General features: G+C 39.0%; 1 protein-coding gene across 1 annotated transcript; it reads left to right on the top strand.

The window, feature by feature from the left end:
- The first annotated feature begins 9662 nt into the window (after positions 1–9662).
- LOC143541043 (uncharacterized) lies at positions 9663–11377 on the top strand. Its single transcript, XM_077033959.1, has 2 exons — positions 9663–9894; positions 10745–11377. Exons 1-2 carry the CDS (start codon positions 9745–9747, stop codon positions 11375–11377), a joined length of 783 nt encoding a protein of 260 aa, XP_076890074.1. The 5' UTR covers positions 9663–9744.
- Positions 11378–12938: the final 1561 nt, after the last annotated feature.

Genomic DNA, 12938 nt, shown 5'->3' with positions numbered 1-12938 from the left:
TGCTATCAGTAATTATGTGGTTTGTGGATAATTACGGATATAATTGAGATGACGGTACATGATTGATTGATGCATAAGTAATACCTATGAATACATATTTCCCCTTTAAGAACTAGGTTAGAGCATATTGCACTCATGCATATTACACGAGTTTAAAGAAGAATAAGAAACGGAAAAGATAAAAGTAAAAACAAAAATTAGATGAAAATTATTAAAAAAAAACAAAAAAATAAAAAAAAAATGATTTTTAAGGAGACACCTCATCCATCCATCCGTGACGAGTAGATCTGTTCATCACGGATAGGTTGGGTTTCTTTCCATGGGTGTCCACGCAGGATTTTTACAACATGAAAATGGATATGAGGTAGCGTGCATGTGTTATTTTACACTGACAAGACCGGAGCCGAGCTAAATACTGACACGTGACCCGCTACAAGCCAACAAAACTTGCAACCCCATCCACATCATGACACGTTGAATATATTCTGCCGACAAAAGCACTTTTGAGATTTGTTCATTTCGAATATCTCAACCACATTAAAAATACAGTTTTACTTTTTCTTAATCTTCTTGGTTCTTTCATTTGCGTTGCAAAATATAATTTTAATTCATCTACTTAAGTTTTTATTACTTAGAATACTTATGGGGAATAAATACGTAAGTTTATCCTTTCGTAATATTATTGTGATATTTGTAATATGATTATGTGGCCTGTGTTAACTCTTATAAAAATTTTGTTGGTTTAGCCTCAAATATAACACACACAAAATGATTCAGGAGTTTGTACCAAAGTTTTAGAAAAGAAAGAACAATAACATTTGAAATGCAACTTAATTCATTATCCAAAACAACCAAATACATGCATTTAAATAGAAAACAAATAAACAACTAGTCCTACTTTTATGGTCCACAACTCCACACACTTCCATAATACTAGGTCCACCTCTTAATCAAAACTTTAACATGCAAACTGTTATGACCCATCGAAGAACCCATGGCCCGTTTCTGGTAACCCGTCAAAGAACCCATCAAAATTAAACCCAACAAATTTCGTATTAAAGAGATTTGTTGGAAGAAAAAACATAAGAAATTGGTGATGCAAATCAAACTTTAATAATAACCTTAAAATTGTTGATGTGGCATAAAAGTACTAAATTATTTGCATTCACTTCAATTATCAATCATAAATTGTTTCTTTAATTTAGGATCATGGATCCTATAACAGTTTTTAAATGTCGATTGCAAATAGAATAATGAAAATCATGAGAATAGAAAACTTTACCTTTATGTAAGGCCCCGAACCCGGTGCCCTACTTTAGCGTCGGATTTACTCATAAACACAGTTCTTACAAATCAGAGTTTATTAAAACCTTTCGCGGAATATAAAACGTCAATCATTTGTCACAAAACATTAAATCTTTTCTTTGATACCATAACACAAAACTTTATATTTAAAACATCTTTACTTCTTTCTTCAGATGCCAGCCGTTCAATCCATGCCGTGTGTCATCCTCATGCTAACTCTGTAATCAGCTCACCTGCGTGCATACTAAAAGTCAGCTACGCTGAGTGAGTTCTAGTTAATCAAGCAACTTATCATACAGCCACTTCATACAATGTTTACGTATCCGAAGACACATAGTCCACTGTCTAACATGCCACTGTTTAACCACTTAACTACCCCTATAGCTTAACCTCTTAATTACCCCTACCGCTTAGCCACTTGTGCCACTTTATGCCACTTATGCCACTTATGCCACTTTATGCCACTTTGCCACTTGTGCCACTTATGCCACTTGTGCCACTTTAATAACGTATAACGTTATGCCACTTTAATAACGAAAGCACGTATAGGCTTACCCTACCACGTACTGTCGTTATGCCCCTAACACTCTTACTAAACTTGCCACTTCTAACACGTTCTACCTCTACTTGTCTACAACACACTTCCTAGCATTTACATAATAAGCATGTCACATTAACAATCATACACACATAATAACGAGATATTATAAGGGTCTGGTCCCTAACATCACAGATATTATAAGGGTCTGGTCCCTAGTTTTCGAATATTAGAAGGGTTCGATTCCCTCTTCATTACTATACAACCATACATCATACCTCGAGTATTATTAGGGCTCGGTACCCTTTTCGTAACCATACAACCATACGTTATCATTTCTTTCTTTTATCATCTCTATCGTGTTCATACACATAAACATACATAACATACTTACCTTATTCTTAGCGCTGCAAACTGACAGCACGTGCAATATCCGAAGATCGTTCACGCACCATCAAGCAATCATTCATACATAACATTCCTACCTTATACATAGCTTTACAACCTGACAGCACGTGCAATATCCGTAGGTCGTTCACGTACCATCAAGCAATCATTCATACAGTTCACATTATCCATATAAGGCATACACTTATCTCTTAGGATAAGTGTATTAACTATCACATTGAGTATGCACACAGCCCCGAAAACATAACACATAAGTGGGGCTAGAAACTCACCTGGATCCTGTTACGCTCGCCGTTGATCGTAATGCCTTTCTTTAACTGGGCTCGGCTAACTGTATAATATTTACACATATCAATTAACTACTACTACTCGTTTTGTATTTCTATCTATAAATGACCCACAATGAACGGGGGTCCGGGGGCAGCGCCCCTGGCAGCGGGGTTCTAGGGGCGGCAGCCCCTAGCGGGGTCCAAGGGGCAGAGCCCCTGGCTGGGGTTAAGCTGCCAGGTCAGCTTGGAAAAATTTTATTTACATTAACTGTCTTAACACATTTTCCATTAGGTTTTTAATTTATTTTCTAAACGAACTTCACTTCAGGCGAAGTTAAACCTTAGGCGAACTTGGCTTCAGGCGAAGTTAATCCTCAGGCGAAGTTAAACCTCAGGCGAACTTAGCTTTTAGGCGAAGTCATCCTTAGGCGAACTTGGCTTCAGGCGAAGTTATCCTCAGGCGAACTTGGCTTTTAGGCGAAGTTATCCTCAGGCGAACTTGGCTTTTAGGCGAAGTTATCCTCAGGCGAACTTGGCTTTTAGGCGAAGTTATCCTCAGGCGAACTTGGCTTTTAGGCGAAGTTATCCTCAGGCGAACTTGGCTTTTAGGCGAAGTTACGCTTGAAGGCGAAGTTACGCTTGAAGGCGAAGTTCATCAGGCGAACTTAATCTTGCAGGCGAAGTTATCGCGCTGCAGATCTGTTTTGCCCATAACTCCTTCGTTTCTTAGCCAAATAACTCGATTTTGGTACCCACGGAATCGTATGATCAGCGCCTACAAACCCCAACCATCAAATCGGCCTAAAATCGACGTTTTAGGGGTCCGATTTGGGCAGTAAGGTTTCGGGTCCGGTTAACCCGTCAAATCCTAACCATTTTCAGTAAAATTAGCTTTGCGGGATTAGTTCTTACCTTACCAACTCAGATCTATCAACAAATCTCGGGTCTCGGCTTCGAATCTTGATCGGTTAGAATGTGTGTGTTTTGAGTGTGTATGGAGTGTGTGTTGGGGAGTTGGTGAGAAATGAAGATATTTTGGGATTTTGGGGGTATTTATATCCCTGAAATCCCATTCTCATTTAACCCATCTCAATTAACCCAAGTCCACAACCCGCATCCATTACCCAACACTAGCCCGACCCATACCAACTCCTATTATATTATTTATTTCCCGATAACCCGAGTAAACTTTCCATCTATTAATAAGTAATATAACTAATATTACCTTAGAAATTTCGGGATGTTACAAGTCTTCCCTCCTTAAAGAGGTTTCGTCCCCGAAACCTAACTTATTCCCTATAAAAGGAAAACTTCTTACATTTACACGCTATATGCCTTCGCTTTTGAGTTATCCCTCTTACTCCTGACTTGTAGTCATCGAGCGGTGATCATGTGTTTTAGCTATTACGGTAGCTTGTCCATGAAGCCCTCGATGTACATAGTCTCGTATCGCCTTCCCGAGGAACCTTGTTTTATATAATAACGCTAACCCCTAAAGCGACGCTTTACCCTCACACAACTAATTTTCATAACTAACATGCGTTTAAGATAAATCCATAGATCGTTCATACAAAAGCACAAGAGATCACAAGTACATCATAACATAAAAGGAAATCATTCAAACTTGCTAAACGAACATAGGTTCAACTGTAACATAAAACACTCTTTAACTACTAAACATAAAACAACTGTGACATGCCATTTATTCTCCTGCAACCTCCTCAGCAGCTAATAGACCATCCCTTCACGCGTTTCCTCTTCCTTCCCCCACTGCCACGGCTTCTCTACACTCTCTAGCTATGTGACCCGACTTACCACACTTGTAACACTTCTGGTCCTCGGTGCATTCACGGGAGATGTGCCCCTTCCTCCCACATCGGTAGCACTGATTCGGACCAGCCTTGCATTCCCCCAAGTGCATTTTTCCGCACACCTTGCATGCTTCCCTTCCTGCCATCTTAGGTGTCTTTCCCCCTGCACGCCCCACGACGTCTCCAGCTCTTTTAGTTCCTTTCCCCTTTTCCTCATCTTCCACTCTCACATCATCCGCCGCCAGATCATCATAGACCATCTCCGCCAACTCGACCGCAGACTCAAAGGTGACAGGTTTGCTTGTCCTGACTAACATGCGGACTCTCTGTGGTAATCCCCTCACGTAACACTTGATTCTCTTAGCCTCAGTGTTCACCATGTCAGGTACCAACCTAGACATGCGGTTGATTCAGTAGTATACTCACGATGTGTCAAAGTCCCAGCTTTCAAGTTTAGGAACTTCATCTCCGCCCTTTCAACCTCGGCGTCAGCACAGAACTTCTTCATCACCAGGTCCTTTAGGTCATTCCATTCCATTGCCTTGATCTCTTCACGGGTCTTCCTCTGCTCCACACTCTCCCACCAATACATAGCCTCATCTTCAAATGATTGGGTGGCATAACCGACAGCTTGGTCAGGACGGCACTCGCTAATGCGGATAACCTTATCCATAGTGGTTATCCATTGGAGAGTAGCGATTGCGTCTCCCAACCCAGTCAGCTTCGGCGGGTCGCATCCTTTGAAGGACTTATAGCTGCACCCACCTTGTCCTCTTCTCCTATCATCGACTTTCACAGACTTATCCTCGCTCGAGGCCCCTCTTTCTCCTTCCCCAACCTCCTTACCATCACCCCCTGCCCCTTCAGCAGTTCGCTCTCGGCTTCCAGCAGATCCTTCGGGATTCAGGTTCTTCACTGCAGCAACTACAGCTTGAACAATGGCTGCTTGAACTGCAGGGCTAAGTTGAACTTCTTCGTTGTTGTTCTGGTCTCCTCCAGCTGCGCTTCCTTCATCATCGGTGTGGGAAGCTTCTTCTACCGAGGGTTGCCGGACAACACGAGGCCTGCCACGACGTCCAGTGCGACCCCCAGTTTCAACAAATTCTCCAGCTCCAGCCATTAGTATTCTAAAGGGGAAAACACAAACATCGTCACTCAAGGAACCGTTTAGTACAAGGATGGTAAGGCTAACAGGTAATAACAGTGGCCAGTTGTGATTAGCTGATCACGTTACTTTCCGTGTCCTATACACTTCCTTTTATGAGTCTATTCGTGCTGGTTCTACTTAAGCAGTTAGTCAAAGTAAACAATCAATTATTCCTATCCCTGCCGTTCACATATCTTTCCTTTCTCATTAACATATATCATTTAATCATACACCTTACCTTTACTGATCTTGCTTGAGCGACGCATGGCATTCTTGAACTGGCATCTTCTTTCCTTTCTTACTTAAATCCCATTTTCTGTTCGAGTCTAAGCATGTAGGATGCTTAAATCTCTCGAACTTATGCTCTGATACCAACTTGTAAGGCCCCGAACCCGGTGCCCTACTTTAGCGTCGGATTTACTCATAAACACAGTTCTTACAAATCAGAGTTTATTAAAACCTTTCGCGGAATATAAAACGTCAATCATTTGTCACAAAACATTAAATCTTTTCTTTGATACCATAACACAAAACTTTATATTTAAAACATCTTTACTTCTTTCTTCAGATGCCAGCCGTTCAATCCATGCCGTGTGTCATCCTCATGCTAACTCTGTAATCAGCTCACCTGCGTGCATACTAAAAGTCAGCTACGCTGAGTGAGTTCTAGTTAATCAAGCAACTTATCATACAGCCACTTCATACAATGTTTACGTATCCGAAGACACATAGTCCACTGTCTAACATGCCACTGTTTAACCACTTAACTACCCCTATAGCTTAACCTCTTAATTACCCCTACCGCTTAGCCACTTGTGCCACTTTATGCCACTTATGCCACTTATGCCACTTTATGCCACTTTGCCACTTGTGCCACTTATGCCACTTGTGCCACTTTAATAACGTATAACGTTATGCCACTTTAATAACGAAAGCACGTATAGGCTTACCCTACCACGTACTGTCGTTATGCCCCTAACACTCTTACTAAACTTGCCACTTCTAACACGTTCTACCTCTACTTGTCTACAACACACTTCCTAGCATTTACATAATAAGCATGTCACATTAACAATCATACACACATAATAACGAGATATTATAAGGGTCTGGTCCCTAACATCACAGATATTATAAGGGTCTGGTCCCTAGTTTTCGAATATTAGAAGGGTTCGATTCCCTCTTCATTACTATACAACCATACATCATACCTCGAGTATTATTAGGGCTCGGTACCCTTTTCGTAACCATACAACCATACGTTATCATTTCTTTCTTTTATCATCTCTATCGTGTTCATACACATAAACATACATAACATACTTACCTTATTCTTAGCGCTGCAAACTGACAGCACGTGCAATATCCGAAGATCGTTCACGCACCATCAAGCAATCATTCATACATAACATTCCTACCTTATACATAGCTTTACAACCTGACAGCACGTGCAATATCCGTAGGTCGTTCACGTACCATCAAGCAATCATTCATACAGTTCACATTATCCATATAAGGCATACACTTATCTCTTAGGATAAGTGTATTAACTATCACATTGAGTATGCACACAGCCCCGAAAACATAACACATAAGTGGGGCTAGAAACTCACCTGGATCCTGTTACGCTCGCCGTTGATCGTAATGCCTTTCTTTAACTGGGCTCGGCTAACTGTATAATATTTACACATATCAATTAACTACTACTACTCGTTTTGTATTTCTATCTATAAATGACCCACAATGAACGGGGGTCCGGGGGCAGCGCCCCTGGCAGCGGGGTTCTAGGGGCGGCAGCCCCTAGCGGGGTCCAAGGGGCAGAGCCCCTGGCTGGGGTTAAGCTGCCAGGTCAGCTTGGAAAAATTTTATTTACATTAACTGTCTTAACACATTTTCCATTAGGTTTTTAATTTATTTTCTAAACGAACTTCACTTCAGGCGAAGTTAAACCTTAGGCGAACTTGGCTTCAGGCGAAGTTAATCCTCAGGCGAAGTTAAACCTCAGGCGAACTTAGCTTTTAGGCGAAGTCATCCTTAGGCGAACTTGGCTTCAGGCGAAGTTATCCTCAGGCGAACTTGGCTTTTAGGCGAAGTTATCCTCAGGCGAACTTGGCTTTTAGGCGAAGTTATCCTCAGGCGAACTTGGCTTTTAGGCGAAGTTATCCTCAGGCGAACTTGGCTTTTAGGCGAAGTTATCCTCAGGCGAACTTGGCTTTTAGGCGAAGTTACGCTTGAAGGCGAAGTTACGCTTGAAGGCGAAGTTCATCAGGCGAACTTAATCTTGCAGGCGAAGTTATCGCGCTGCAGATCTGTTTTGCCCATAACTCCTTCGTTTCTTAGCCAAATAACTCGATTTTGGTACCCACGGAATCGTATGATCAGCGCCTACAAACCCCAACCATCAAATCGGCCTAAAATCGACGTTTTAGGGGTCCGATTTGGGCAGTAAGGTTTCGGGTCCGGTTAACCCGTCAAATCCTAACCATTTTCAGTAAAATTAGCTTTGCGGGATTAGTTCTTACCTTACCAACTCAGATCTATCAACAAATCTCGGGTCTCGGCTTCGAATCTTGATCGGTTAGAATGTGTGTGTTTTGAGTGTGTATGGAGTGTGTGTTGGGGAGTTGGTGAGAAATGAAGATATTTTGGGATTTTGGGGGTATTTATATCCCTGAAATCCCATTCTCATTTAACCCATCTCAATTAACCCAAGTCCACAACCCGCATCCATTACCCAACACTAGCCCGACCCATACCAACTCCTATTATATTATTTATTTCCCGATAACCCGAGTAAACTTTCCATCTATTAATAAGTAATATAACTAATATTACCTTAGAAATTTCGGGATGTTACACTTTAAAATTAACAAAATAGACAATGAAATTAAGCCGTCACTAAAATAGGCAAATCCAACCGGCAAAATTGGAGAACACGAGTAGCTAGGTTTCAACGGACACAAAAAAACCTAATGGGTTTTACAATAACAACTAATAAAATTAATGCACGTGGGAATATCTTATTCTTATCGTTCTTTATACATATACTAGATTTTATCCCCTGTATTACGGAGGTTGTTTTACATTATTTGTTTTTAATATTTATATATGTCTATTTGGATTTTAATTTTATTTATTATAAGAAAGTTAATAATTAATATACTTGAGGTTTGATGATGAAATTGTTTCACAAATAAATGATATGTTATAATCCGGTTTAAAAGCTATCTGGGTTTGGTGATACTCATTACCCATTTATTTTCTTTATTATAAAATTGTTTCTTAATTATAAATAATATCTTTTTTTAAATAAAATAGGATATTAATTTTTAGCATATCCCTAATTTATAGGATTTTTATATCAAATATTTGATGAGATTAATTTTTAATATAATGAGATGTTATAACCCGTTTAAGAGCTATATGGATTTAGTGAGACCTTTACCCGTGAATTCGAGTCAAATGCGTGAGAAGCCTTCATTTAAAAATAAAGCAATCTGATGGCTTGAGAGAATGCTTATTTTACATTTTTCATTTTTTAATATTTACTTTTTGGATTTTAATTTTCTTTATTATAGGAAAGTTAATAATATACTTACGGTTTGATGATGAAAGAGTTTCATAAAAAAATGGTATGTTACAACCCGTTTAAAAGCTATCAGGATTTGGTGACACATGACCCGCTTATGTTTTTTACTATAAAATTGTTTATTAATTATAAATAATATCTTTTTCTTTTTAAATTGGATATTAAATTTTAGTATATCCCTATTGTATAGGATTTTTTTATCAAATAATTCGTAAGATTAATTTTTAATTTAATGAGATGTTATAACATGTTTAAGAGCTATCAGGTTTTGGTAAGACCCATACCCATAAATTTGGGTTAAATCAATGAGAGGCCTCCACTTAAAAATCAAACAATCTGTTGGCTTTCATAAAAGGGGGAGCGACTATATCACGACACGTAGGATTTTAGGGTTTTCAATTATATATATTATAGATTACTTTTTTTTAAATGATGACTTATACACCCATATTTTATAATAAACTGTTAATTGAATGGCTACAAGTGAATGGTTGTTTTATCAACATCAAAGAAAAGATCAATTTGTGTATGTATCTTCATGATTTTCCCAAGCGTATAATACTTTTCAAAACATTGGGTAATTTATGAGTCTATAAATCCCAAAATATCCTAAAACTCAATTTGTACCATTTTGAGGCGGCTGACAAGGAGATAACCCACTTCCTAGGTTATTAACTATGGCTGATCTGTTCTTCAAGCAAGCAAAGCAATACTGGAAGACTCGACCAGGCTATCCACAACAACTCTTTGATTTCATCGCCTCCAAGTCCCCCACCCACGACGTCGTTTGGGACGTCGGCACCGGCAGCGGCCAGGCCGCCACCTCCGTAAGTTATTTCAAAACCCCCTCACCGCTATTATGTTACTTTAGTGGGGATTGCATATAAATAAAATTAACCTACTAAACTAATAAAGTTATAAATAGCTACTATGATTACAGCTTCTTCTTTTTTTTTTTTACAAGACAGTGTACAAGTGTACTTACTCTTATTTTTTTTAAATAAAAGATTACAATCATGAGACAGACAAACGGGCAACAAGCTGCACCGCAATCTTCTTGAATAGGAAAGTCAATCCTACTAAAAACGAAACTTTGGTACTTACGAGCTGAAAAAGTAAATTATAACTATTCTACTTCAAAATTATTCAATATTAATAATTACGTCACATAATTCCTCTAGTTATTTGTATACTTCTCACAATAAAAATCATTGTATTTGATCCAATCAAAAAGTATTCGATGCAATTATTAAAACTCAGACCTATTTATCCCCAGTACCATCCCAGAAAAAATATATCAAAACCGGAAATGGGGGAAAGTATAAACCAAATACTGTATTGATTTTCTCAGCTTGACACCGGTGGGTACTGGTAACATGGAAAACGAATATAGGTTTGGTACTGTGTAGGTGCTGCACCGGTACCGTACCAAAAATTATAGAAACCCAAACTGAGTGAATCTATAAATCAAATAATACGGTACCAACTTTTTCAGTTCGGTACCTATGGGTACAGGAATCATTGAAAATACCAAAACCAGATGATACCAAAACCGAAAACATGCTGATCCAGTTTAGTACTGTATAGTAACAGTACCAGTATTCGATAATAAAAGGCGCATCCTTATTTATTTACTAGCAACTGAATTTCGTGATCGATTGTATGTGTTCCTCATAGCTTGCGAGCATATTCAAAACCGTAATTGGCACCGATACAAGCAAATCGCAGCTAGATTTCGCTCCAAAGCTCCCGAACGTTCGTTACGAATGTACTTCCGCCAGTATTTCAAGGTCTGAGTTAGAAGAAAAGATCGGGACAGAATCATGTGTCGATTTGGTTACAGTTGCTCAAGCACTCCATTGGTTCGATAACGACGCCTTCTACAATCAAGTCAAATGGATACTGAAGAAACCGAACGGTGTAATCGCAGCATGGTGCTACACTATTCCAAAAATCGACGACCAATTCGATCCTGTGTTCCAAAAATTTTACTCGGAATCAAAACCTTATTGGGAATCACAGCGTGGATTGGTGGATGACAAGTATACGAGTGTCAAATTTCCTTTTGAACCGGTGGATGGATGTGATAACACTGGCCCGTTTGAGTTTGAAACGAAGCAGGTGATGAGTTTGAGTGATTTCTTTACGTATATTAGGTCGTGGTCGGCGTACCAAACGGCTAAAGAGAAGGGCGTGGAGTTGTTGAATGATGGTGTGATTGAAGAGTTTAGAAGTGCTTGGAAAGAAGATGATAATGGCGAAAAGTGCCTGACGTATCCGGTTTATTTAAGGATTGGAAAAGTTGGATAAACAGGGCATGTGTTATGGCATGAACATCAATAATTATTTGGTATTATGGTATAATGTATTTTTGTATGGAGTGATTGCTGTGTGTACCAATAATCAGTTTCTTTTCATACTGTCAATGATGAAATAAAACATAATATATATGATAATAGCTACCAAGATGGTGTCATGTTTTGCATTCAGTACATCAAATTTTAAAGACAATTGGATCTCTCGTTATGTGGTTCTTTCGATGCAAACACAACCCGGCCTTGGCCCTCATAGCATTTCACATTTGCATTTCTGAAGCCAAAACCCAAGCTGCCACCATAGTTGCCAATGATTCTTGATCTAAAGCCTCGAGCATCGCTCCCAAGGTTGTCATTCTGTTCCCTACATTCGTTTCTTCGTTTTATGTTTTATTGTATTAGTTGAGATTCCGTTACAGTTTTCTACTACTTTGTAATATATATTGGTCTTGACTGAATTGCTTGCCAAAAAGAAAAGGTGTTTAATTAGGAGAAAAGTGAGTGGTTATCTGTGGATGAAAATGGTTGTGATTTGTGAACTACTTTCAGTTAATCAACTCTTTACAGACCGATTTCGATTTCATAATTGGTGTATCTTTTAGTTGAGCATTAGAAAGAAAAAAAGCGACGAGTAGAGAACAATTTATCCAAGGTTGACCATCAATTTTCTTGGGGAAGTTCATTTTTAGTACATCTTTTTTTTTATTTTTTATTTTATTTATAATCTTTTTAGCCCGAGCTGCCCCTCAACTTTTCTTTTAGATTTGCCACTGATTTTATCCATTTTGTCTGAGAAAATCCTTCTTCATTACACTCGGCTCTTGCTTCATCAGACGATTAAATATAAAAGTACGTGTTAATGTTCCTAGACAATGATTGTGTTTAGCAATTTGATTATGTAATATGTATGATAACATGCAACAAACACTAAACCAAAGCAGTAAAACTTAAGCTAGTAATAGTTAGTTAACAAAATACAAAAGCTACTAAAACTACAATGCTTCAGGTACCAAAACACCATTCTTATCATAATGAAGAGCACCCGATACATTCAACGGTCGACACTTCTTCCCCATCATTATCCTCTTCTTGCACAGTTCCAAACTCCCAACTTCTTCATCTTCATGTTTACGCATCGAAACCGCTCGACCGATCTTCTTCAACCCTTGGCTAGGAACCCGAGCCAACGAGGGCAGCAACCCGAGTTTACAAAACACAGGAGACTGGTGATGATCAACACTGTCGTGAACCTTATGATCATCTGCATGAAGAGAAAATGACTTGAACTTGAAGTTGAGTTTGAACTTGTTGTTGCTGAGAAGTGTGTCGTGGATGATTGATCGTAAGAGTTTGGTTTTTTCCCTCCATTTCTTGGTGATTTGGAAGTCTGACATGATATGATGGGGGTGATTGAGATTGTGAATGAAGAAGATAAGGAGAATGGATGTGTTGGTAACGGATGAAACGTGGGTACATGGAACGTGAAAGGGTTCTAAGCCTAAGGACGTGGGTTGGGAGTATTGGAACCGGTTTTCGGTTGGTTTTAAACAAAGGAA

Source organism: Bidens hawaiensis, unplaced genomic scaffold (genome assembly GCF_021521415.1).
Source record: "Bidens hawaiensis isolate Kalapana, Puna unplaced genomic scaffold, B.hawaiensis_p1.1 tig00012466_1, whole genome shotgun sequence".
In the NCBI taxonomy this organism is placed as follows: Eukaryota; Viridiplantae; Streptophyta; class Magnoliopsida; order Asterales; family Asteraceae; genus Bidens; species Bidens hawaiensis.
Note: the sequence above shows the minus strand (reverse complement) of the source record. Positions and strands in the feature narration are given on the sequence as shown.

Excerpts from the sequence above, each read along its gene's own strand:
- LOC143541043 (XM_077033959.1), top strand. The coding sequence starts at position 9,745 with ATGGCTGATCTGTTCTTCAAGCAAGCAAAGCAATACTGGAAGACTCGA. Across the intron at positions 9,895-10,744 it reads GCGGCCAGGCCGCCACCTCC|CTTGCGAGCATATTCAAAAC; the intron begins GTAAGTTATTTC and ends TGTTCCTCATAG.